We start from the raw sequence: 27,108 nt of genomic DNA, 5'->3' as shown, positions 1-27,108 counted from the left end.
TATTTTTATATTATTACTTTAAATTTTAGCTATTTTTATTAAATTATATTATCTTTTAAATTTTAGTTTTATTTATACTATTTTATATAACCTAAATCTTTATTAAAATAAATATAATTATAAAGTAAAAATAATATATATTTTTAGCCCCTTTAACTTTTAAAGTCCTTTATAAACTTATTATAAAAATCTTTAATATTTAAAGGTAAATATATATTTAAATTTATACTATTAGCCTTAACTATAAAAGAAGCTTTTAAAAGTAAATAATTTATATTTAATTATATAATTAATTATATAAGGCTTAATAAATATTTATAAAAGTACTACTAGCTTATTTATATAAATATAACCTTAGTTATCTTATTAGCAAATTAAATAAAAGTTTTATTTTATAATAAAAATGTAATCTTAAAATGAATTTAAAGTATAAAAGTATATAAAAGATAATTTTATTTGTAATATTATAGTAACTTTAAAGACTTTTAGCATAAAGCTTAATAAAATAACTTTAATATAATTATTAATATCCCCTATTAATAGTATATAATTTTAAGTTCAAATATTTATATTCTAATATAGGATATATATATTAATTATATTTACCTGCTAAAATTAGGTTTAACTTTTACTTAATTATATCTACTATAATTTAATTTATTAGTTTTTAATATTAATACTAAATTTATAAACCTTATTAAATATTAGTAGTATTAAAGGGTTTTAATATAGTAGCTACTATTAGTATAATTAGTATTTATTTTAAAGGTGTTTTATATAGTTTTTAATTTCCTTATTTTTATTTAAGTTTTTATTTTTATTATAATACTTTATAGCTTATTTTAAATAATTCTATACTTTTAATATATTTCAGTTTAACTTTTGCTTTTAAGTACTAGTAAGTAACAATTATTAATATATTATTATAAAAGGAATGTTTTAATACTTTTATTAAATTTTATAAATATTAGTATAAAGCCTTTAGCCTTAAAGGTTTTAATATATTATATAAATATAATATATATTATAAGACTATTATAACTAATATATAGCTATTATATTTCCTTAAATATATATTAATACTATTATATATTTTAAAGCTAAAATTTTTAGCTTATAATATCTATTAATATTTTATATATAATAAAGTTTAGAATTTATAAAGCTAAATTAATATTTTATAAAGCTTAATATTATAAATTTATTTAATTTAAATAGTTTTCTTTAATATATTAAAAGTAAAATATATTAAAAATAAATACCTACTTGCTAAAATATATATATATATAGTTAATATTATATAAATTGTAGGAAAAGGATTAAAGAGTAAGATTACTTGTTGAAAAAGCAAGAATATTAGTAATAATAAATTGCTTTTATTTAAATATAAAGTAGTAAAAAAGTTAAGTTTATTTTAAATTATATATAAAGTTCTTTTAAATAATTAAAAGCCATTTTAAAAGAAAATAATATATTTTTATTTATAAGCTATTTATTAAAAATATATTTAAATTTAATAGTAAAATTTAAAGGTATTATATAAGTATTTATATTAAAATAGTAAACCCCAAATAAATATATATATATAAAAATTTATTAAAATATTAAAATAAATAATCCTTTTAAAAATAAAAGGATTTTATATATTATAAAGCCCTTATTATAAAGTTAGGTTATAAGCTTTTAATAACCTTTAATTATATATTAAGGATAACCACTTTGTAATATAATAAAAATAAAATATAAAAGGTAAGTAAAAATAATAAAAATAATATATAATTATTTATATTTAAGGATAATTGCTCTTATTAATAAGTATATTTGCTAGTTAAGGGATAATATTAATAGTTTATTAAAAGATAATAATATTAGTAGAACTATATTAAAAGGAAATAAATAATATGAAAAAATTATATAACTTAGTATAATACTACTTTTAAATCCTTATTTATATAGGGCTTAAAGTAAAAACATATATATTAAAGGTTTTTAAAATATATTTTATATATAATATTATAAATTATTTTAATATTAATATTTTAATTAAATAAGTTTACTTTTTAATTTTTAAAAATATAAAATAAATAATATTAAATTTTAAATAATAATATTAAATTTTTAATATAAATTTAATTTTAAAGTTTTATAATTATTAAATTATAAATTTTATTAAATTTATATTTATTATTTATTATTATTATTTATTTAAATATATTAAAGTTTATATATTTTAATTTAATTTTTAATAAAATAAAAATATTAAAATAAAAAAGTTTATTTTATATTTTATTAAAAGTTTATTATTTTAATATTTTTATTATATAAATAAAGTAATATTTATATATTTAATAAATTAATTTATAAATTTAATATATATTTTATTTTTAAATATAAATTATTTATATTTTTAATTTTATTATTAAATTAAAAGTAAATAATTAAAATTTTAAAAATAAAATCTAATATATTTTAAAAATTAATTTAATTAAATTTATTATATAAAACTTTTATAATAACTTTATAATTTATTATATTTATAATATTATTTATTATTAAAAGTATTTTTATATTAATATATTAAATTATATTTAATTTATTAAATTAAAATTATTATAAATTAAAATTAATTTTAATATTATTAAATATTATATATAATATTATTATATAATTTAAACTTTTAAATATAAATTAATTAAAATAAATAAAATAAAATTATTATTTTTAATTAAAAATATATATAAATCTTAATTTTATTTAAATAAATATTTATTAAATAAATTTATTTAAAAATAATTATTTAATTTATTAAATTAAAAATAATTATTAAATAAAATAATTATATTTTATTATTTAAATTTATAATTATATTAATTTATTTTATTATAAATAAAAAATAATTATTAATAATTAAATTTATAATTATATAAAAATAAATTTTTATTTTAAAAGAAATTATTAATATTTAATATAGTTAATATATTTTTAAAAAGTTTAAAATTATAATTTTATATTTTTATATTAAATTTATAAATATTTTAAATTTAAATTTAAAAATATAAAACTTTAATTTATTTAAAAATAAAAGTTATAAAAATTTAAAAAACTTAAACTAAATTAAATTATAATATAATAAAATAATTAAATAAAAATTAATTAAAATTTTATAATTATAAATCTTTTAACTTTATATTTAAAAGGATATTTAATATTATAATATATTATAATTATATAATAATTTTTAAATTTAATTAAAAGTTTTATAAATTTATATTTATTTTATATTAAATTTATAATAAATTTTTTTAAAATATATTAATTATTTTAAAAATAATAAATTTTTATAATAAAATTTATTTTAATAAATTAAAAGTTTATTTAAAAATTATTTTTAAATATAATTTTTTTAAATAATAATATTTTAAATTTAATTAAATTTATTTTTATAAATTAAAGGTTTTTAATATATAACCTTTTAAAATTTATTTTATATATTTATAAATTTAATTATTAATAATTATTTTTTTATTTATAATAATATTATTAAATTAATAAATTTAAAATTATATATAATATTTAAATATAATTATTTTTTATTATTTTAAAATATTATTAATAAAAAATTAATTTATAAAAAATTTAAAAATATTAAATAAAATTAAATAAAAATTAATTATAAATTTTATATTAAATATTAAAAATAATTTATAATTTAAAATATTTTATATTTATAAAATTCTATTAATAAAACTTAAAAGTTTATTTTAAATTATAAATTATTATTAGGTTTTATTATTTAATAATAAAAGTTTAAAATATTATTATTACTATTATAAGTTATAATTTTATTATTTAAAATATAAGTTTATAATAGGTTTTATATATTATTATAAAATAAAAACCTTATATAATATTTAATATTTTTATATTTTAATATACTATTTTGCATTAAAATATATATATTTAAACTTAAATATTAATACTTTAAAATAAATTATAAAATTTAATTTTTTTAATTAATAATTATTTTATATTTTATTATCTTTTATTATTATATATATTATATACTTATTAAAATAGCCTTTAATTTAAATATTTAATTTTAATTTAATTTTAATTATATTTTAAAGGTATTATAAATATTTTAAATATTAAATACTAATATACTACTATTATAATACTTTTAAAACTTTTTTTTTTTATATTATTTTTAATACCCTTACCTTTTATATTATACTTTTAAGCTTTATATTTATATAAAAGTTATACCCTTATATAAAATAGGTAGTATTTTAGGTTTATATTTAATAAGCTTTTATTTAATAATTTTTAATTATTTTTAAAGTTATTATTATATATATTATTAAAGTCCTTTTTTAAATTTCTTAAAAGGTTTTCTTTTTATAATATTTTAAGTTATTTTTAAACTTAAATATTATTATTATTAATTAAATATATTTTAATATATTATTATATAATATTTATTAATAATATAAAATATATATTTTATAATTATTATAATAATAATTTATATAAATTTTATTAATTAGGCTTTTTTAAATAAAATATATTTTTATTAGGCTAATAAATTTAAAATAATTATAGTAATTATATTTATTAATAAATATATTATTATAAAAAAGTATATTATTATTATATAAATTTATTAAAAGTATTAAACTTAAAATAATTAAATAGTTTTATATTTAAAATAAAACTTTTATACTAAAATAGGTAAATAATTTTTATAATTAATATTAATATATAATAATAAAAATAATAAAAATATAATAATTAATTATAATATTACTATTATTATTTATAAATTTATTAATTAAAATATATATATTATTATATAAATATTAATAAAGCTTATTAATAATTTATATAATAAAATTTTTAATAATATTATATTTTTTTTTATTATTTTAAATTTTTTAAATAAGTTAATTAAAAAAGCTAAAAATAATAAAATTTTAAATAAATATTATAATAATTATATATTTATTAAGGTTATAATACTTAAAATAATATAATAATAGTAAAATATATATATTATAAAATAAGTTAGTTGGAAAGTTTAATTATAAATAGGTTGAAATTTTTAAGGAGCTGCGATAAATATAGCTTGGGCTAAGGTGGGGCGGGGGGTAGGTGCTAGTAAGGGGGTGGGCAAAGTGAAAATTTGGATTTTTGGATATTTGCCGCTCAGGACCCCCGTACCTGGGGTACCTGAGGTGGTGAGATGAGGCCCGAGCTCCCCTCCAGGGTCAGGGTCAGGGTCATGGGTCATGGTCTGTGGATAAGGCGGGTCGTGGGCCTCGGGCAAGGAAGGATTGGCGTGATGGGGACAGCTCTTCCCATCGACCAATGTGGGCGGCAACACGCAATTGGTCGAGCCGGCAATAACATGATGGGTGCCGGGCGGGCGAGCCAGGTTTGTCGCTTCCTTCCTGCTGAGTTTTTGCGGGCAGGGGCAGGGACACCGCGCTTGCAACTGCACGTTTAATTGCCTCGAGTCACTCCAAACATCATCACTTACACCGTATTTGATTTCAGCGTGTGCAGCCCAGAGTCGCTCAATTGGCAGCAATCCGTCTGGCCAATGCGTCATTTCTTCTCGAATGTCTCGCCTCCACGTCCCCAGAAACGGTTGCAGATGCGGTGGCGTCGTTCCGATCCCTCCGGCCATGTGACGGGCACTTCAACTCCCGTACAAAGACCGGGCGGGCCTTGCAGATCTGCACAGTACGCAGTAGTCGCCATGCGGTCAGTCCGATTTGCACGCGACCCACCTCCATCCTGCAGCTCTTGGGCCGAGCCGAAAAGACGCAGCAGAGGGAGAGAGAGGGAGAAAAAAAAAGGCCTCACCCGCTCTCGCTTTCCAATCCCCAGAAAACGCCTTTTCCCACCCAGCGTCCAATGATGTCAGCTCTGGAGAGGCCCAGAAATGCCTCATGCAGGATTGGCTCGGATCACCACGGCTCTCTTCCCTCGCTCTTACTCCGGACATTGTCCTGACTCCTCGGGCTTGGACTCCACCTCCTCCAGCTTACTCCTCTGCTCGCTCCTACAGTACGTGCATACAAGATGGGCCTATACCCATTTCAGTCAACCGTCGACACGCATTCAGTCTTCACACCGACTTTGGACATGGAGAGACACTTTCTGAGGTACCAGGTCAAGCGACCAAGGTGCTGTATGTGATTTCCTAGGTACTAACCCCTTCAGCATTCAGTGTTTGCCTGACAGAGCCGCGTGGCACTCAACCTATATACAATGGCCTGTCGAGGAAGTATCTACATCAGAGGAACGAATCTGCTCGTATGAGCCTCGGCTCGGCACCCTCAGCCCGTCCTGTGAGCCTTACGGATCACCTCTCCGGACGAACTCCGTCCGCCCTCCCGGCTCAGGGCTGACCCCGGATAATCAACACCGGCCTCCTCCGTTGGTCCCACCCGACCTGGTTTGAACTTCATCATCGGCTTCAGCAAGTTGCCACGGCCGGCCCTGGGGCCTGGTATGGCTTGCCGCCGTTGTCGGCCGCACCCGAGGCCCCGTAGATGTTGGTCTGAATGCCAGCGTCGTTCTGCTTGTAGAACGGGAATGACACCGCGGGGGACATCGTCTTAGTCCCGGAGCCGCCGACGTTGAGCTGCAGGCACGACGAGTAGAACTGTGCGCCGTTTGCGCTGTACGCCGAGTGGAGCGCAATGATCTCCACGCGCATGAGGTATTGGCCCGGTGCAAGGCAGGAGGGGATGTTGAAGTAGGCCCATCCGTTGTTGGCGATGAGGTTGTCTATTATAAGAGCACTCAGTCAGCACCTGGGAAACTCTTCACCGACCAGCCGCGTTCAATCACGCTACCCAAAACGGGCAACAGCATAGGGCTCGACCACTTACCGACGCCCCACTTCTTCGACGACGTGTCGTACGTGTCCTGTCCGATCTTGAACCACTGCAGCCCTTGGTGGCTTGACGTCGCCGCGTTGTCGACCTTGGCCATGTATGCGATCACCGGGCCGTGGTGGCTGGCCGCGATCGGGTTGTCTGGGTCGTTGGCGCCCTGTGGGCCACCGATAACATGCTGGAACCACGCTCCAATCTTGTCGCCCGCGTTCGCAGCGACTACCGTCTGTGATGTGGAACCAGCCGCGCCACAGATCAAAGATGGGCTGGTCACGTCTTGCACTGGGTTGTTGGTCGATGGCGCTCGCAAGCCCTCGAGCGACCCCTTGTTGTTTCCGTTGACCGAAATTTTCTAATGGACAGGTTAGTCCACACAAAGATCACGACCGCAAGGAAGGCCGGAGCCTTACTTGGAAAATACCGTGCGCCTCAACGGTCGCAGCAATGGCGGAGGTGATGAGCAGTGACAGCTTCATGGTGAGTCTCGTTCGCGATCAGAATTATGGTCCGTGTGAAGACAGCAGTCTCTGGTCTATATATACTATTCGGAATTCGAAGCAACCGTGACAGGTAGGTTGCGAGACATCTCTTATATAATAGCAGCGACGAACCCCATCAACGTCCCGGAGACCTTGCCTGCGAGCCGACACCAGCCTCAGCCCTTAATCTAGAGTACCACGCTATGGTTTTCACCCAGCAATCAAGAGAGGCGTACGAGTCACCACCATCCGCATGTCTAGTCCTGGCAGATCTCGGCACGGCTGATGTAAATGAACTGCTATGGCCATGATCACCCAGCGGCCTAGCTCATCACCAATCACATTACTCGCGTGAGCCTCAAATATCAGATGTAAAGTGTGCCAAGAACGAGCGGCCCTCTGTGTTGGTTGTTTCACTCCTTTAATTCGAACTGTATTGGGGGTGGCCGTCCTCCGCTGGCCGAAAGGGGAAAGGGGGAATCCGGGGTTATTTAGCCGTGGTGCTGGACCGCGGTCACGCGTGAGCTTGTGCGCCTAGCACATCGCATATCAGTATGCCCTCTCAGGTTACAGATGCTTACACGCCGTCATGATATCTACTTATTACTCCTTGCATCCTTCGCGGCAAATGTGCCGACACGATGACCAACGGGTCATGTACGACGGGATGCCTCCCGTCGTTGCCGTCCCCAGCCGCCCGGGACAAGAGGTCGCATTTTGGTAATGCATCCGACAAATTCAGGATCTTGGTTTCGAGAACATTGCCTTGGAGAGCTTAGAAGGGGGTGGGGCCGTTCGTTTCCATTCCGTGGTTCGTCTCACCTCGCCTGCCGGCGTTTCTGTTATAATTTTCTAGAACAAGGCACTGGTGCGCGTTCTGCTCCGTCCGAACCTAGATAGTTGAAACATGACACACCGGGACGCATGGATGTCTTGTAGCAAGCTAGTGCCTGGCAAACACCAGCCGCCGGAGTGTCATAGACTGCTTGCTATAAATACCTAATGTGGCTGCATCCCTTTATTAATCCACCACTGCCACTGTTGCCAAGACTCCCAGCAGTCCAACGCGCCGGCACTGAAATAGGGTCATCTTCACTTCTGATTCGTGTCACCTACCTAATCAGTCGATTAGATGGAAGCGCCCGCAGTGTGCCCAGCGTGATATCACAACACATAGTCTATATACTTAGGTAGAGTGAGAGTCAACAGGTCCTCTACGCGCCTCACAGGCCCCTTCACTTAAATACAATGTCTCCGCATAGTGTATCACCGAAGCGACCGCATACCGATCGGAATATTCGGCACGCCGAACCGATCTCAAGATGTGTAGTCCTTGCCAGCCTCGTAGGAGATCCAATTATGGACCCTCACGATAGACGCGAGTGATCTGGCGAAGCTGTAACTAGTCACTCTCACAAAGCCCACTCGACTGAGACATGATCCATGGGGGAGACAACACGACTTCTCTCGAACAGTAAAACGGTAAAGTAGCTGTATCATACAAGGAGAGATTTCAACCGAGAGTAAAGAGGCTCTGCCACCTGCCAAGGACGGCAGCAATATTTTGCAGGGGCCTCTGAGTGTTTCGTCGGACCCACCAACTTTTACCGCCTCCCTATACATGTAGATTGCAGCACAAAGTCCAAGCGAAACAAAGGTGAGATTTCTCCATCCAGCGAGACCGGGCCCAGTCACTGTAATTAAAGGCGAATACATCTGACTGCCCATAAATGCTCAACACCAAAGTTACTTTATGATAATAGCTTGGCGTCTGACCTTGATGTCTTCCTCTCGCCGTGAAACAGCCAGTCATCACCAGAAGGCTCCAGTCGGAAATTGGTACCTAGGTAGGCAGTGTCATACTTGAAAAAAACCGCAGCTGTGCCGAAGGATTATGATGCCCTGGCATTCTCAGCCCGGGCTGCGCCAGTTGATAGAGCCCATCTAGTTTCTTGAGCAGGTGGGCCAGCTGGAGGTCAATCTGGACTGGTTACCTAGGTAGGTACCTAGGTAGCGTTCCGTCTGGCTGTGCTCGCAAAACCCCAATAATACTCATCGCTGTTACCTTTGCATCCAGAAGTTCGGCGGCATTTTATTCGCAATGAGCTTGGCCCGAGTAAGTTATGACGATAGTGACTCACGGCGAATCGATCTCGTTAGCTGAGAAGCTCACACATTTTGGTGACTGTGGTGGATCAGTACAGCGCGAGAGGAGACCGGATTGTCTCAATGTTTCTGGTTGTCTGGCGAAATTGCTGTACCTAGGTATGTGATCAGCACGAAATGTGTCTGGGCAGTCAGATTATTCGATCACAATCTTCACGGCGAAAGTCGGAAGTGTCTGGGAAAATAGAGCGCCTTCATGCTATTGCCCACATGAGACTATACCTGTCCTCAACACGGTGTTCTCAGAAAGTAGGGTCATCGAGATGCTCTATCAGAATGAGTACTTGAGACGAACACACGGAGTTTCAAGGTTTGCGAGCTTCTGCCTATCACGTCAGTGGAAAGAGCGAGCGTACACGATCAGCAATTTTCGATGATCAACATGACGAACTGCCCGGCTCTGATCGGGAATTCACAAGTTCGTCTTGCAACCGTGTCATCCCCACCAGCTTCGTAACCTTGGAAACGCATTTGTCACCGACGCCGCGGCCGTTCCTGCGTTCAAAGCTGTGATACGGATCTGTCCTAAGCCCTTGCAGCCCACAATCTGGGCACCCTGGGCGGCCTGCTAGATGGTGGCAGGAAAGGTGCATGTGATGGGAGACCGGCCCGTCTCAGCCTGCGAGTTAGAAAGCTGAGAGTCTGCCCACGGATCGATCGGCAACAATCGCCTTGCAGTGGGGCGCGGTGTGCAGATATGGCTCCGAGGGTATTGGTCGCATTTGGTGCTAAATGTCTTCAAATTCTAAAGTTCATTGACCTGGAAGACTGGGTTTCGGCTCCTTGACTCCACCTGACGTCGAAGTGGGGGCCGCAATGAGAGAAAGGATTGATGAACATGGTGATGTTGATTTTTATGTTGCTAAATCCTGTTTGGGTATCTTTATATGAAGGAGAAAAAAAAAGAAGAGGTGGTAGTGCGAACGTCCTATCTAATCTTGTCCTCCGTCGTCCTATATAGATAGCCCCAAAAGTTTTACCATCCATTCATGCCAGAACCTGGTCCGTCAGCGGTTTTGGGCCCTGTACTTGAATTTTATACTTGAAGTTTATCTGCCCACTGAGGGAGAAACCACTCCATCAGCATCCGGAATGGCACCTAGGGGCATTCAGTAAATCTAGCCCTGCCTCACATCCTCCCGTAGCACTCTCTCCCCAATTCTGCTCGTCAAGGATATCACAGAAGTACATATCCAAGAGTATAGATTGAGGCACACCAGCAGTCAGGGCGACCTTCGTCGATTCCTCGTCCCAGCGGTGTTCTATAAGCTGGAAAAGCGGAAGGTTTGGTGTTGTGTGTCTCGCAACATCCTGGGGTCTCTGGTGAAGCTTAAAAGATATGATTGCCCACAGTCCAGGCCTTCTAGGTAATTTGTTTGGAACCGTTCCTCGATAATCTCAAGATGTGGGTGGCGATTTGATGTAATTAGTCAAACATGTTCTCACACCACAATTGTACAAGCCGCCGGCGAAGCCGCGGCGTTTATGCAGTGCAGGTCATGACAGCCAGTGGGTGCCGTGACAGTTATTTTGACAGTGTAATTTCCTTTATCTCTCTTCTTCTATTCTCAAACTCCAAACAACCTGTATCTTCAGACCTTGACCACTCCTGGAGGCCGTCTATAAAGGATGTACCAAGCCTGGTCAACATGCAGCTCCTCATAAAGCTCAACCCAGTCGTCAGCAGCCACATACATCCACCCAACGCCCTGATCCGTGCAGCCCTCGATGGCAGGCGGTTTAGTCGCAGAGTCATCGATGTAGTCATCCCCCTCGTCCCCCTCCTTGGGGTCGTCATAGCCCTCAGGCAACCCAGCCGGCCTCTGCGCGGCCCGCACGACAGCAAAGAACACCGGGGTCACTGCGCACTTGCTCTTCCCGGCCTGCGGCGCCTCCTCGTGCGCAATAAGGCTGTCGAGGCTGTCCCTGCCGACGTGCACGCAGTACTCGAAGCGCGGGAGGTATGGTGTGACGCGGTGATCCGCGCCAGGCCCGTCACGCCCAACCGACAGGCCGTCGCGCCACTCCACGAAGCGCTGCCGTGCTTGGTCCTTTGTGGCCCCGTCGAGGGCCTTGCGGTCTTGCACGACAGTCCATTGGAGGTAGAGACCCGTGGTACGGTCCTGGTGGCTAAGGCGGTGGTAATCCTCAGCCTGGTCCCGCAAGTAGGCCACAAACCTGTCGAAGAGGGCATCATCTGAGTAGTCGCATCGGTAGATGATAAAGCCCCATTTGAAGAAGCCTGTCATCTGCATGTGATGGCCGCGGGCACCTACGGTCTGGCCTTCGGTTTGGAGGGCCTTGAGCGTTTGGAGATTCTCTCTTGCTAGCGGGTGCTCGTAGAGTTGGCTCTTATCACTGGCCATCTTGTTTTGATGGGAAGACCATTGAAGGAAAAGACCTGACTGTCGTTGCAAAAGGAACAAGCAGGCGTTGCCGATCTGGAGTGAACAGAAAGTGTAGGCCTGCTAGAGCTCCCGCTTTCAAAATGTACTTGGGCTTGCAAAGAGACTATTTCCTGCCCAATTATCATCATCAAGGACAAGGAGGATACATTCCCTGGCATTGATATGGTGAGTCATGATGAAGCCGCATGTCCAGCTTCCGTACAGTACACTCATTGCTTTGCGATGTGTTGCTGGTGATTGGGTTGTTGCCTCTCTTATCAACCTCGCTGCACATACAAGTACCTAGGTATCTTGGGAGCCTCGGGACAGGGGTGATCCAATCCAACCAATCACAGCAAGGACAACCAAGCTGAGCAAACCAGATTAGGTAAGCCCTGTCTGAGCCGTCGGGAAGCTCCAAATGTTTGACGGCATCACTTCCGGGGCGGCGACAGCACCACCAACTCCCAGCCATTGACCTCCACACAGTCCACCATGGCCAGCAAGATCGCACCTCTAGTATTCAGGACGGCCGTCCGCTCCGCACGGAGCTCGGCAAGGCCACAGACCCGCGCATTCTCTGTCACAACGTCAAGACCGAGCGACACGCTCATGGTCGTACGTGCCCCCTCGACTCCTCCTTCCATCATGCCCTGTTGCCACCGCCCCTCGCAGTGTTGAGGGTTTCATGGGGGCACCACCAAGATGTACAGGATACGAGCTAACAACACGTCCAATCGCAACAGCACCGCAACACACCGGACAACAACCCCAGCATCCCCTTCAAATTCACCGCCAAGAATGAAGCCGTCATCGCCGAGATCCTCAAGCGGTACCCACCACAGTACAAGAAGGCCGCCGTCATGCCGCTGCTGGACCTCGGCCAGCGCCAGCACGGCTTCACCAGCATCAGCGTCATGAACGAGGTCGCCCGTATCCTCGAGATGCCCCCCATGCGAGTGTACGAGGTCGCCTCCTTCTATACCATGTACAACAGGACCCCGGTCGGCAAGTTCTTCGTCCAGGCCTGCACTACGGTAAGCCCGCTGTCAATTCGTCCCTCATTTCAAGCAGACAAGGAACCACGAGAGGCAGGACCACAGGGAAGAGAAGGAAAACAAAGCCACAGGACCACACACGAGGAAGTCCGCAGAGGGAAGAACAGAGAGCATCGAAGCTGACAGGAAATGATGCGCACAGACACCCTGCCAGCTCGGCGGCTGCGGCTCCGACTCGATCGTCAAGACGATCGAGGAGTCGCTCGGTATCAAGGCCGGCCAGACGACCGAGGACGGGCTCTTCACCTTCATCGAGGTCGAGTGCCTGGGAGCGTGCGTCAACGCGCCCATGGTCCAGATCAACGACGACTACTACGAGGACCTGACGCCCGAGACCACGCGGTCCCTGCTGACCGCCCTGAAGGAGAGCGCGGGGGACGTCAGCAAGATCCCCAAGCCGGGCCCCATGAGCGGCCGCCAGACGTGCGAGAACAGCGCCGGCCTGACCACGCTGACGAGCGAGCCTTACGGTACTGAGGTCACGAGGTCGGATCTGTGATTTGGTAGGGTTGGTTTTGGGGTGCTGGGTGCTAGGTGCAGGTCTCCCTTTGACGGCACTTGATCGTCTCATTATTGAGGCTGCCGGGATCAAGAGTAGAATGGTAGACAGACTGGACCCAGGCGATTTACGAGCGGGGACAGCGGAAAAGCCATCAAAGAGAGCAGAGAGCCATGCTGGTTGTACATATGAATTTGTATTACGCGTCATATCAAAGACCTTTGTGAGACAATTATGGCCCGGGCAAGCAGTGCTATCTTTCCTCATGGATGGGAGCATAGAAGGAAGGGCGCAAGACGATTCGAAACACCAGATAACAGCGCCCCGTATGTCTCAAACTAGCAACGCAGATGACATCCCCGTGCGTTCATTCAGAAAATACATGGCTGACGAGCATCCTCGGCTTGGATCTGGGCGCAGACTGCCGCAGCAGCCGCCGAGCCTGAGAACAGGACCTGGCTCGCAATCTTGATGGGCGAAGCCTCGTCTCCGGCAACAAAAACGCCCTTTTTCGACGCCTCGCAAAACATCGGCTTAATAACAGGATCACCCATCGCATTCATATCTAGGCCCAACTGCTTGTGAAAGTCACCATTTGCTTCTGTCGGAGGTTTGTGTCCAAGGAAGCCTTCGGTGACAGTTTCCCCGCCCTCAAAGTGTAATACGACGTCAGCGAACCCGACCCCCTTTTGAATTCGGATTATTCGGCGGCTGTCTATTTTGAAGACTGGGTGGTCACGTTGTGCTTCCTGTAGGCCAGCCTTCAGCCCCTCGGAGCCGTACGTGTAGATCGTGATGGAATTGGTAAACCTGGCTGCCGTACGTGCTACGTGAAGAGCTGCTGGAACGGTCCCTATATCGGGGATAGCCAAATGGCTAGCAGATTCGACGCCTCGAGCTTCAATGATAGCTGAGAAATGCAATCAGTCTCCGTCAAACACTACGTGATATTTTCTGTTCCAGGAGGCCCACTCACACACACTCCCTTCCCCCAACAGTCTCCATATCCTTCAATGTCCGGGAAGACATCACGCACACCATTCGCAAGGATTACCTTCCTCCCACGCCATTGCTTGCCGTAGCTACTGGAAGCCGTGAAGGTCTGCTGCGATGAATCATTGCCCGTTGTTTCCTGGACAGATACCACGTATGCCTTTACGAACTCGATGCTGGTGTAATAGCCAAGAACGTTCTTCTTGGCTGCTTCGCAGAAGTCTGCGGGATCACTCTGGTCCCACGTGAGAACATTGTAGATATGACTGCTTGATGCGTCTTCACAGCTTGCGGAATAGCAAGGACATTCATTATCTACCCGGGGGTACCAGAGAAATCAGGAGTCAAAGTTAGAGTGTTCCGTGACAAAGTGAAGCAGGACCGGCATAGATTAGACGACATTGAATGAAGTCATTGCAGGAAATCAGTGTCTGAGTCCAAGTTACGAAAACGTGATGACGAGAATCTGGACATAACCTTTGCAATTTTGGCGAGACCCTTCAAATGTTCACTACAAAATTAATTATCCTGGCCTCCTGAATCTTCAAACACATCTCAAGCTCATCAGTAGAATTCCTCTTCCCAATGGGAACATGAAATCGTTCATACACCCAAGACTCATTCCGTCTTTCATCCACGCCTTTAATCATGGTGTATAATTTTTTTCCGGTCTGCGTCAAGGCAAAGACATCAGAGAGGGGTCGGTATAAGTCTGCACCATGGCCGGGTCTTTCGACACAGAATATTTGACTCCACAAGTTGCAACCAACCGCCAGTCTTGAAGAGGCTAACAAACCTTGCCAAAAGTGACGACCTGGTCGAAGTGACGACCTGGTCGCCGGTCGCCTTGTACGGCTTGACACCCCCACGGCTGCCAACGGGTGCCTGTGTGATAACCTAGTACCCAGGTAGGTAAATAGTTTGCGAACTAGCGTGCAAAGGGACCACCAACAGATTCATGCGGATGCCTCATCAGCATGCACCAACAAGATGCATCGCTAGGTCACACCGTCGGGTCGCATCCAGCCGTGCCAACAGGCTGAACCACGCGTTGCCAGTGGCCCGCAAGTTCAGCATTCTCCTTGTCCGCCTCTTTAGCTGTGTACTTTTTTCGGCGGAACCAGACCTTCTTGGCCGTTGGTGTCCGCGTGTCTGCATATCGTGCAACGTTCCCCTCCTATCAGGTTAACATCCGTGGACATGGGCAAAGAGACGCCGCGTCTAAGTGCCCGGTCCTGGAAAAGTTGGAATATCGGGTCCGCTTTTCAGCCTCCTGATAAGTCAGTCAAAATATAGACGTTGAGTTCGTTCCCTGCTAGCCGTTGCAACCCCATGCCCTGATTCAACGGTTGGCAATGCCTTCTCACGAGTACTTGGAATAAGAATATGGTAATAGGTCGGCTAATTATAAACAGTAGGGCTAACAGTAAGCGAGTCGCCAACTGTAAGCGGCCGCCTCCCGGCCAATTAGGCTTTGGCACGCCGTCTGGCTGAGGTAGAGTCGAGCGGTGATTCTCTTTGATGAGGAGAACTTCTTCACATTCTTTCTAGAGCTGCTCTAAGTTCCCATAAATGTCTTCCTGGTATTAAGCTCTTTCTAGTCTTCTCCTCTAGAGGTGACATCTTGTTTCTACTACTATAGTACTTAAGTAGTTATCAGGACTTTAGGAAGGCGTGAAGAGGGCTGGGCCTGTGTGCCAGCCAAGTCCTGACTAATTAGGATCTCTCCTCTACTTGCTTATGGTCGGTACTGCTCACGGTTGGCAACGCGCTTGCGGTTGGTCCTGGGTTTATGATTGGCTATTCTACTACCTCTACTAACCGTTGTTGTTGGCTACGGGCTCCCAGTACAGTACATATTGCCCTCCCCTACCCCGACTATCCTTCCTTTCTGCTGACTCGACCCTGTACAACCTGCACAACAGAATAACCACCATCACTAGCAGCAGCTTTCATTTAATGATGTCATTCCAACCCAAGCAGATCACTCAGTACCAAGCTGAGCACCTTGCTGAGCTCCAAGGCGATGTCAGCGAGGAGGCAATCCGCTTCACCCTGGGCCTCTTCCCCCCCTTCTCCGCTGGAGACGTCATCCACGACAATGCCTGCGGCTCCGGGGCTGTCACCGAGACCATCATGGCCCTGCCGCCGCCGCCTAGCATCCATATTGATGCCACTGATGTCAACGAACACTTTGTACAAGGCGTTGCTGCCCTGGTTTCCCAGAAGCAATGGCCCGTTGATACTGCTGTTATGTCTGCTCAAGACCTGACTTTTGCCGACAACCGTTTTACGCACTCCTTCACCAGCTTCGCCTTCCACTGCTTGGGTGATCATGATACTGCCGCACGCCAGGTCTACCGCACCCTGAAGCCTGGCGGCATTGCCATCGCCTCGATTTGGATCTTTATGCCGCACGTCGACGCCCTTCAACATGCTCACTGGCGTACACGTGGCCGTGATGGGCCTATGCCCACCCTTCTCCCCGTTGAGGGTTTCCAAGAGGCCGACCTTCGAAAGGCCCTTGAGACCGGCGGCTTCCAGCCCGGGAACATCACCTTCTCCACCAAGGACTGCTATCTGAAGATCCCTGATCTGAAGCGTTGGGCCCAGCTGGCTTGGAGCTACCTGGGCACATTGCCTACGGGGTGGGCCCAGAACGACGAGGACAAGTGGGACGAAGCTGTCGCGGACATTGTCGAGGAGCTGAAGAGCGGTGATGGAATCTCGCAGAACGAGCAAGGGGAGACAGTTCTCAAGATGATTGCCTGTGTGGCTGTTGCGAAGAAGTAGGCACACCAGTGTTTACTACAGGGCTTTTTCATTTTGAACTTTAAAGCATGTGGCCAAATAGAGACCCCATTTCACATTCTCAAGTGCTCACCTGGGTATGCATGATGAAACCATAAGTGAGGTCGTGCGAGTCGTGAGAATGAACTCGGCAGTGGCTTCAGAGTGACCTCGAATGTTCATTGTGGTATCAGCTGTAAGGACGGCTCCCGCACATTGACCCCGTTCGGGCCGCGCACCTCGCAACCCGCGACGGCAGCCGGGGCGGTGCTGGCCCGGATGGCGGGCCCCATCGGCCCGAGCCGCCATCGCCGCCGGTATTGCGCGATATGCCGCCCCTGTGGTGGTCAGGCGAGTACCTCCGGGACGCGGTTGTGGTGGCCAGCTTCGACTCAGGACGGGTCGCGCTGCGCTCGGTCACCGTGTCGACGACGGCCAGGGACAAACGAAACTTGGGCGCACCACCTGTGGAGTTATCTCGGTCTGCCGGTCACAGGGGCTCTAGGAGGATGAGGTACGCTGGGACGAGGCAATGGACGTTATTTACGTCGTACCTTACCTAAGTACACAGGAATCACAAGGGATTTGCTTGGTTGGGATACGTCAAGTAACTACCCAGGTATCTACCTCTAGAAATCTTAAGGGTATCCAATCTCAATATCCAGGTGTGAGCACCGCTGCCTAGGCATTCAACAAGTCGAAATACTGACCCGTCACGTTGGTCCTTCGGACACTGCCTCCGCCATCCCCTGCGGAAACCATGTGGTACCTCGCATACGGCTCAAATCTGAGCTCCTCAAAATTCATCCACGATCGCGGCATCGCACCCTTTGCTACCGCCGTGATTACATTACCCAGCTAGACCTTGGTCATGGACAGCGCTGGGGTACTTAAGTACCCTGTTCCAAACCAGCCTTTGCAAGCATGGCGCCAGCTGGTCAAAGTGGTGGTCTTTTGGAGGACAAAAAAGCAGTGAAGTTAATTTGAACGGTGTATAAAGTCACCCCAGACATGTACACCAAGATTCTCGCATCGGAGGGGGGTGGCATTGCCTACCTAGGTTTGCAGTAGTGGAGGCTCGGGCACAGCGGCTGGATATTGATGACATGCTGAGCCAGGCAAGTCTGGCAACCCCCGGGCTTCTGGCACCTTTGCAGTACCTAGGTACGCTCACTGGTGACCGTTCTGCGAATCAAGGCCAGGCCAACTTCTCCTTACATGCTGTCAAACCCTTTCCTTGCTTGAAACGGCTGCCCCAGTTCTGTTCAGCTTCCCCCTGGCCTCTCCTGTGTGCCCATTTTCTTTGCGCATGCTCAACCGGGCAATGCATGGTGTGGTTTCACAGACACCTGGGCATGCAAAAGGTCAGCATGCCAAGCTACTCGGTTCAAATGTTACTATTTTTAAATATATCAGCATGTGGTGCTTACCTGTAGCCACCTGGGCACGTTGCATATGCATATACAGCGAATTATCAAAGGTTAGCAACCGCCGATAAGCTGTTGGCAAATAACTAGGTAGTACAGGCTAGGGGGGATCTGATCAACAAACACCTGGGCACACACACATCCCAGCAAATGAGATTCCGGACTGCCCATGTGTGATACTGCAGGATGGTTTCCGCACCTCTCCTGTGAGGAGGAGGAAGCCAGATATCTTTACTATTTATCAGCGTTGTGCTCCTTTCCTAATCTTGTCCATCCTCATACATTCTACAAGCACACCTCAACGCAATCTTCCCCGTAACTGTTGGAGATCCGACCCTGGGGAACAAAATATCAACAGCTAATTATTTACAGGCATTGGCAGCATCAGATCATATCCACAATCCGGGCTGATATCGTCTTGTCCCCAAGGATGGCGGACGCCGTCAAAGACCTGGAAACCGTCGAAGGCTTGGTCTCCAGCACGATCAAAAGTCTCGATAAAGGCATACGTTACCACGAGCATGTCAAAGAAGACAATAATCTGCGAGAGGCTTTCCATGAAGCGGGTCGCGGACTGGCACTTGTCAGGAACACTTTTCTAGCAATTCAAAGCAACTCAGCTAGAGACTCCAAAAAAGCCATGGGCCAGTTAAAAGTATGCAAAACCAATGCAGACATTGCCGTCGGCATATTCGGGACCGTCTTCTCCCAAGCAGCAGGAACTCCGAGATCCAAGATATATGAACAGGCCGTCAAACAAGTGGGCAATGGACAGCCGGTGGAGGAGCTTGTAGCGAAGATGATGGAAGATGTGCGTACCCTGACCGACAACTTTCCGATCCAACATGAGGTCAAGGAATTGGTCAAGGGATTGGAAGAAGCCATCAAGAAGTTGTCTGAGATGGAGCCGTCCGTGACTAAGGAGCAGTACGGCAATAAATTTACCCAATCCGGCTCTGGCGACCAATTCAACGCTCCTAATGGCACTCAGAACATCAGCAAAGGCAATGGTCACCAGTTCCCTGGGGCTACATTCACTGGAAATCTGAATTTTTAGCACGTCTAGCTCTCAAGAGCATGTATCTACAGATATCTAAACAGAGGTCAACCAAATAGGCTATGAATTAAATCTGAGATAGATGTAATATAGTAAAGAAAGTGTAAAAGGTAATCTCTAGTTAATAAAGATAAGTCACTATTTCATATGTTCTAATCTCTCCCCTTAGATATGCCTACATATACTACTGCCTTGATGTCAAGGCCCGACCAAGGATGAATATCTACTATTGAGAACTTAGAGCAAGTATTGTGGTAGTATGAAGAGTTATCTGCCTTCGGCTGAATTCCCGGAGTGTCACAAAGGGGACGCTGATCCAAAAGTCACCGAGCTATTGAAATTAGCCCCAGGGAATTGATTGCCATAGCCTTTACTGATGTTCTGAGTTCCGCCAGGAGTGTTGAATTGGTCGCCGTGCTTATAGTTGTTGAAGCATGAGTTGGGTGGCTCTTTTTTCTGTGCTTCTCCTTCAGAAGCTCTTGGTTGACTGGCAGCTGAGTTTCTAATTTGTGATTCCCATCTGATCAGCTCGCCAAGTAGCCTTTTAAAGCCATTGTCCTCTACGGAACTGAACTTGACCATGTTGCTATGATTGGCGTGGACGCTGATTGCGTTGTAACTTTCAAGGGTAGCCGAGTCCTTGAAGACGACTGTTCCAACCATGGACATGGGCAGCTCCTCAAAGAAGCACGTAACCTCGAGATCGCGGCCGGCCTTCTGCTGTTCCCGTACCATGGACCAGAACCGGTTTTGGATAGACCGGAGGTAGTCGTTATCTGTCTTTAAGACCTTCAACAGTGACTTGTTGGTGGACTTGATGATCCCAAAGGCCGAAGCTGGTATTGTAGCCCAGTGGGCCATCCACGATCCCCTGTGAGGCGTGCCCAGGAACATGATGCCCTTGGTACAGTCAAATATGCTACGGAGGTGCGGTTCAGCGTTGTTTCGGGAGAGAAGAACAGCTTCCTTGCAGACGAGGCCGCCCAGGCTGTGAGCGACAAAGACGATCGGCCGAGAGGACGCATTGGAACGGGCTCTCTCGGTCGACAGGTCGTGCAAGAGGTTCGTGGCATGATCGATCAGGCCATTTGTCGATGCGACCGATTTCCGCACGATGTAGGCATCGTAGCCGTACGTGAGAATGCGAGCCCTGCTGAGGTTGGGTGGCAGTAGCGTCTCGGGCCAAGGGTTGGACTGCCCGTCGGCGGTCCAGGTGCTGTCCCGATTGCCAGTCAGACCGTGAACAAAACAGACGTCGATCGTGGCTTCGCGGCAGTCGTGCAGAACTTTAATTCCATCCGGGAAGGAAGGAACAACAGTATTCTGAACGGTATGGGATGGCCCGAGATCTGTCTCGTGACGTGGTGGAGGGCTGGGTGGGCCGTGGTTGTGGCTTGTTTCCTGCTGTTGACCAACTTCCGGTGAATTGTTGCCAGTCTGACGCTGTTTCCGCCATGGAAATTTCGCTCGCAACTTGTTCATCAGTGGTGCGTTATAGAATCGATAGGAAAGGGAATTTGGGTCTGTCAAGGTCATTATACCTATGAATGACGCATTCTCCAGATAAGATTGATGGCTTTGAGAAAATAGTAGGTCGTAAGGAAGGAAGGAAGAATGCGGCGGGCGGCAGGATGCGAACTCAGGCCGCGGCAGCCCTTTGCCGTCTGCACTGCCCTGCTTCGGCAGCAGGCACAGCTTTCATCACATATCATCCTCGGTCTACAGAAGGGTGCGGGCACCATGCAGTATCACGCGTGGGCAATCACTTACTGGGTGCCCAGGTGTCACGAATGTTGCACATGTGCTTGATTAGCCACCATCTCTGGCCTCTAAGCTGCAAAATGTCGCCCCTAAAAGGTTCTCGGCGGTTACTGCAGGTTGGCAGCCCCATTTTAACTCCTTTCGCGCCCGAACCTGCAGCCGCCCACACTTCTCGGCGGCTTTTGGCCGCTGACATCCTCTAATAATCCGCGACGTGTGGTTGCAAGTTGGGTGCCCAGAGTGCGGCTGAGGACATGCCCATACACGACAAACCTTGGAACGTGACTGATTGGCCTGTGGTGCCGAGATCATGCATGTCAGCACAATGCGTCGGCATGAAAATGATCATAAAGGCAGGCTGGGGTCTAATCCATTCTGCACATCTGGTATCGGACTGAATGGACGGTACCCATGCGTCGAACTACTTGAGTACCCAGGTAGCTGGTGTATCTGTCGCGGCCCTGAGGATTGTAAAGGCTCACAGCTTATCTTGACTTGGTTGACTTGACACTCTAATCCGATATAGAGCTGATTTCCTACTTCCTCAAGTTATCAAACTACCTACATAGGTACTTAAGTACGTACTACCCAGGTATTCGGCTCGCGAGCAAACCCGCAGTATGTTACACTTGAGCACCCCCGGCCGTTTTGATCTTCTAAGGATGACCTGTAGACATGCGTCTTATTTATATCTCCCTTCTAATGGTGCCGTTACATTATCGCAAAGCTCTATTAACTGTTAGTGACAGCCAGCCGCTCCCACCCCCTCACCCCCGCTGACCGCCAACAACCCGACCTCGTCGTCCTGGTTTCCAGCTGACTTCCCATCCTTTAGCATATCTGGCTCCACAGCTGAGACGAAGAGATTGGGTTAGTCTCGTTCGCACCCCACGTTCCAAATGTAGGCCCTGATAAGCCATCGGACAGATCAAATTTTTGGTACAAACCAGCTCATATCTCTGTTCTACCTCAGCCTTCTTCAATTCATCTGTCGTGTATTAGACAATGCAGAGAGCCAAGCTCAAGGGATCTCGGCCACAGACACGGCCTCAGGCTGATGGGTTACAAGAGACGAGATACCGTGGGCTCTCTTCCCAGAGCACATCCTCTAATAGTCTCGGTACTGGGGACCAATTCAACGCTCCCCAGGGCAACATGAGCGTCACTCAAGGCCCCGGTAATCAATTCCCTGGGGCTAATTTCCAAGGGACTGTGAATTTCCGTAAGATCAGGCGTTCTTGTCGACAATGTAAAGATTCTCAACTTACCATGGTCAATAGACACTACCGGCAAGGCCCACTCGGCTTCGCCATTACAAGAATGCTTACAGTCGCTGGCTTTTCCAGAAATGGACAGGCGGTCGAACGATATCGATATTGCAGCACAGGGAACATGCGAGTGGCTATTTCAACACGAAAAGTTCACGAGGTGGGAGAGGAGTGACCGAGCCCTGCTTTGGATCAAGGGGAAGCCCGGCTCCGGGAAGTCGACGTTATTGCGACACGTTCTGAAACAGCTCGAAGTTAAGAAAGGAGGGGAAGACTTGATCTTTCTCTCATTCTTCTTCCACGGCCGTGGCTCTGAACTCCAAAAGACACCGTCGGGCCTCTTTCGCGCGCTTCTTTACCAGCTCATCACAAGTAACTTGGATCAGACCCCCGACGCCGCAATCACAGGATTCGTGAACGATTTTGAAAGACAATGCAAAACCAGGGGTAAGCTGGGCGAAGGGTGGCAGTGGGACCCGCAAGCTTTGCGACGCTCTCTCAACTCATTGCTCCAGAGTGTCTTGACAACTCGCCCAGTATGGCTATTCATTGATGCGTTAGACGAATGTGGGAGAAAGGACGCCGTGAGGCTGGTCGAAGAGTTCAAATCCTTGCTCAAGAGTTCCCAATATAACAGCTCAAAACAGTTTCACATCTGCTTCACTTGTCGTCACTACCCGAATCTGGATATGAATACAGATGACTTGTTCGAAATACACGTTGAGGATGAAAACAGGACAGACATATCGACGTTCGTTGGAGAGAAGCTGTCTTCGTTTCAAGGAAGAACGAAATCCAGTATTCCAGATTTGATCATACAACGTGCCAACGGCGTTTTTTTGTGGGCAGAGCTTGTGGTGAAGAATGTTCTGGACCTGGACCGCGATGGGGAGACAGTGTGCAAGATTGAAGCGGAAATCTCTTCTGTTCCTCAGGAGCTAGATGACTTGTTCCGCGAACTCATCCGAGAGATGGACTCGGCATCTCTGAAGCTAATCCAGTGGATCTGCTTTGCTATGCGACCCTTGACAGTCGACGAATTGCGATGGGCTATGTTTATCGACGTTGACTGCCGTCACAGGTCATTGCAGGCATGTCATAATTCGAAGCATTACGAGCCGGACAGTAAGAGGTTCAAGAGACGAGTTCAGACGCTCAGCCGCGGTCTTGCTGAGGTGACCTCAGACGAACAGACTGTCCAGTTCATCCATCAGTCGGTCAAGGACTTTTTTATCCAGAAAGGTTTATCAGCTCTGGACACCAGTCCGACAATACGCTTTTTCACAGCCCTGGAGGTCATTCACCAATCTATCAAGGACTTTTCCATCAAAAAGGGTCCATCAGTCCTGGACGAGGGCCCGGGCTTGTACATGTCAACCACTCTAATTGTGCTCGCTACCGTATTTTTTTACTTGCACTACTTCACGAGAGGCCCTCAAAGTCTCTCACCAGGTCATTCTTCTCCTCCACCTATTATCCGTGCGATGGTCTCAGCTTTCTTGGTGCGCGGTGTATCGGTCCGGGACGCCAAAGCCGATTTTATCGCGCGCATCGCACACTATCGACTATCCAGGATCTGTATACGCTACTTAGCAATGGAGGAGGTCGGTCGGTCGACAGAGCATGAAGATGATGACTTTCCTTTTCTGCGTTACGCCTTGACCTCATGGGTCCCTCACACAAAGGCGAGTGACGCTAGAAGTGTCCCTCAAGAGGATCTTTTGGAATGCTTTGAGTGGTCGTCACACTCTGTCGTGGAACGATGGGTGCGTGTTTACAGAGAGATCCATGCTTTGAAATATTCCAATTACCATCCACCAGATGGAACTAGTCTGGTGCATGTCTTGTCGAGATACGGGTTATTGGGACCACTGAGGGTCATAATGCAGAGGGCGGACCACACTGATGTTGACATTAAAGACGGGGTTGGCCGGACGCCCTTATCGTATGCTGCCGAGTTTGGGCACGAGGCCGTTATACGACTACTCCTCGACAACGGCGCCTATATCGAGACGGCCGACAAGAATGGCCGGACGCCACTATCGCGTGCTACTACACAAGGGCACGGTGCCGTGATACAACTACTCCTCGACAACGGCGCCTATATTGAGGCGGCTGATAACGATGGCTGGACACCATTAATGTACGCTGTTACACCTTGGCTTAAGCCTGTTGTGCGCCAGCTCTACCACAGCGGCCCCAGCGGCCCCAACAGCGAATTCCGAGATTATCAGTTGCAGTTGAGACTGATTGAGGATCTAAATAGAAAGCGTCTCATGAAGGCCGGACAGCGGCAGGCTTTAGCAACTACGAACAATCGTGAGGCTTTTGTGCGGCTGCTCCTTGACAAGGGTGCCAACATTCAAGTGAAGGACAAGGACGGTTTGACGCTGCTGTGGTGTGCCACTATACTCGGGGAAGAGGCTGTTATACGGCTGCTCCTGGATAAAGGCGCTAATACTGAGGGGACAGACAAAGTAGGCAACACGCTGGTATCATATGCCATCAAGGACAATAACAAGCCTGTCGTACGGCTTCTACAACTCCATACTACAGTGGGCCTCGAAGAGTCTCCCCACCCCCGGCCCAAGCACAATTACAACCTTCGGCCTCGGCACACTTAGCACCATCACCTGCTATAATCTTTACTGATATATAACTCTATTAAGATGTTCCTCACAACCGATAGGAAAAGAGACTTGAATTGTCTGTGAGGAACTATTGATTAATAAAGTTAGGGTTGCCTAAGGAAATATAAGGGAGTAAATAGCGAAGCTGCAATCCTATGTGGTGAGAGGTAGAGATATAGAGGCTACTTAGGTTAATAAGATAAGTAGAGTATATAGACCTACTAGTTAGTCTTATAAGTAATTAATTTATAGCTTTAATATTTATATAAGATATTTTATTAATAATTAAAGATTATAATTTTATTTATATTTCTTTTTATTAAATTAATTTATATATAATTTTTTAACTTTTAAATATTAATTTATTTATAATATATATTATTATTAAATATTTTTAAAACTTTTAAATTTTAAATTTTAATAAAAATATAAAAATATATTTATTTTAATATTATTTAATTATTTATAATAAATTAATAATAATAAAATAATAAAATAATAAAAATATAAAATATAAAAAAGTTATATTTAAAATTATTCTCTTTTAATATAAAATTAAAAGACTTATAATTATAATTTTTAATTAATTTTTATTTAATTAATTTCTTTTATTATAACTTAATTTAATCTTTAACTTAATTTAAACCTTCTTTTAAACTATATAAAATCTTTTATTTTTATAAATATAAACTTTAAATTAAAATCTTTAAATTTAAATTTAAAATTCTTATAAATTTTAATTTCTTTTAAATTAAGTTTATAATTCTTTAACTTCTTTAAAAATATATTAATTATTTTAAATATTAATAACTTTTTTTAAAAAATAAAGATTTTATTGGTACGGGTTATTATATATGTATATATAAAGAGTGGTTGGTTGAGTTGGATTATGTAGGAGGGAGGAAGCCAGGCCCGAAGGGCTGGTGATGAGTCCCTCGCTATGGCCTACCAACTAGGGTTACGTGACGTGACCCGAACTATCTACTGATTGCGATTACCTCTATTCCTATAGATTTATTTTTATATAATTATAAATTTAATTATTAATAATTATTTCTTTTTTTATTTATAAATTATTAAAATTATAAATTTAAATAATAAAGTATATTTACTTTATTTAAAGGTTATCTCTTAATTTAATTAAGTAATTACTTTTAAATAATTTTATTTATAATATAATAAAGTTAATAGTTTTTTAAGTTTATTAAATAAATATTTATTTAAATAAAATTAGAATTTTTAAAGAATAATAGTTTTATTTTATTTATTTTTATTAATTTATATTTAAAAGACTTAAATTATATAATAACTTTATATATAATATTTAATATTATTAAAATTAAATAGTTTATAATTTATAATAACTTTAACTTTTAATAAATTAATTTATATTAAAGTTAATAATATTAATTTTAACTAATTAAATATAATTTAATATATTAATATAAGAAGGTATTTTTAATAATAAATAATATTATAAATATAATAAATTTTAAAATTTATAAGAAGAGTAAGTTATAGTGAATTAGCTATTATAAGTAAACGATAAATAGTTTATATATATATATAAGTTAAACTTAGTTAGTAGGTTTAGCTAACTTAACTAAGCGCTTTACCGTTTAATTAGATAGACTTTTAATTAATATAAATATATATTATTTTAATTAACTACTTCTTATATATAA

The 27,108-nt window shown here is 42.0% G+C and overlaps 7 protein-coding genes across 7 annotated transcripts; 4 read left to right on the top strand and 3 right to left on the bottom strand.

Annotated features, from left to right (window-relative positions):
* Positions 1-6,484: 6,484 nt before the first annotated feature.
* On the bottom strand, positions 6,485-7,384 carry KVR01_001276 (uncharacterized protein; the record flags this gene model as incomplete). The annotated part of the gene is made up of 3 exons (XM_044792825.1): positions 6,485-6,798; positions 6,903-7,260; positions 7,319-7,384. The coding sequence occupies 3 exons, from the start codon at positions 7,382-7,384 to the stop codon at positions 6,485-6,487; spliced, it is 738 nt and encodes a 245-aa protein (XP_044649231.1).
* Positions 7,385-11,145: 3,761 nt separating this feature from the next.
* On the bottom strand, positions 11,146-11,919 carry KVR01_001991 (uncharacterized protein; the record flags this gene model as incomplete). The annotated part of the gene is made up of 2 exons (XM_044785101.1): positions 11,146-11,802; positions 11,830-11,919. The coding sequence occupies 2 exons, from the start codon at positions 11,917-11,919 to the stop codon at positions 11,146-11,148; spliced, it is 747 nt and encodes a 248-aa protein (XP_044649946.1).
* A 466-nt stretch (positions 11,920-12,385) lies between these two features.
* On the top strand, positions 12,386-14,000 carry KVR01_001287 (uncharacterized protein). Its single transcript, XM_044783872.1, has 4 exons — positions 12,386-12,558; positions 12,687-12,977; positions 13,141-13,823; positions 13,918-14,000. Exons 1-3 carry the CDS (start codon positions 12,436-12,438, stop codon positions 13,495-13,497), a joined length of 771 nt encoding a protein of 256 aa, XP_044649242.1. The 5' UTR covers positions 12,386-12,435; the 3' UTR covers positions 13,498-13,823; positions 13,918-14,000.
* Positions 14,001-16,397: 2,397 nt separating this feature from the next.
* KVR01_001489 (uncharacterized protein) lies at positions 16,398-17,283 on the top strand (the record flags this gene model as incomplete). The annotated part of the gene is made up of 1 exon (XM_044782298.1): positions 16,398-17,283. Exon 1 carries the CDS (start codon positions 16,450-16,452, stop codon positions 17,281-17,283), a length of 834 nt encoding a protein of 277 aa, XP_044649444.1. The 5' UTR covers positions 16,398-16,449.
* A 1,568-nt stretch (positions 17,284-18,851) lies between these two features.
* Positions 18,852-19,852, top strand: KVR01_001195 (uncharacterized protein). Its single transcript, XM_044781812.1, has 2 exons — positions 18,852-19,028; positions 19,080-19,852. Exon 2 carries the CDS (start codon positions 19,138-19,140, stop codon positions 19,762-19,764), a length of 627 nt encoding a protein of 208 aa, XP_044649150.1. The 5' UTR covers positions 18,852-19,028; positions 19,080-19,137; the 3' UTR covers positions 19,765-19,852.
* Positions 19,853-20,061: 209 nt separating this feature from the next.
* On the bottom strand, positions 20,062-21,220 carry KVR01_001137 (uncharacterized protein; the record flags this gene model as incomplete). Its single annotated transcript, XM_044786216.1, has 2 exons — positions 20,062-21,113; positions 21,181-21,220. The coding sequence occupies 2 exons, from the start codon at positions 21,218-21,220 to the stop codon at positions 20,062-20,064; spliced, it is 1,092 nt and encodes a 363-aa protein (XP_044649092.1).
* Positions 21,221-21,930: 710 nt separating this feature from the next.
* Positions 21,931-25,417, top strand: KVR01_001723 (uncharacterized protein; the record flags this gene model as incomplete). The annotated part of the gene is made up of 3 exons (XM_044787666.1): positions 21,931-22,102; positions 22,361-22,747; positions 22,806-25,417. Exons 2-3 carry the CDS (start codon positions 22,531-22,533, stop codon positions 25,415-25,417), a joined length of 2,829 nt encoding a protein of 942 aa, XP_044649678.1. The 5' UTR covers positions 21,931-22,102; positions 22,361-22,530.
* Between the last annotated feature and the right edge of the window lie 1,691 nt (positions 25,418-27,108).

The sequence above is a fragment of the Diaporthe batatas genome (assembly GCF_019321695.1).
Source record: "Diaporthe batatas strain CRI 302-4 chromosome Unknown Contig00002, whole genome shotgun sequence".
Lineage (NCBI taxonomy): Eukaryota > Fungi > Ascomycota > Sordariomycetes > Diaporthales > Diaporthaceae > Diaporthe > Diaporthe batatas.
Note: the sequence above shows the minus strand (reverse complement) of the source record. Positions and strands in the feature narration are given on the sequence as shown.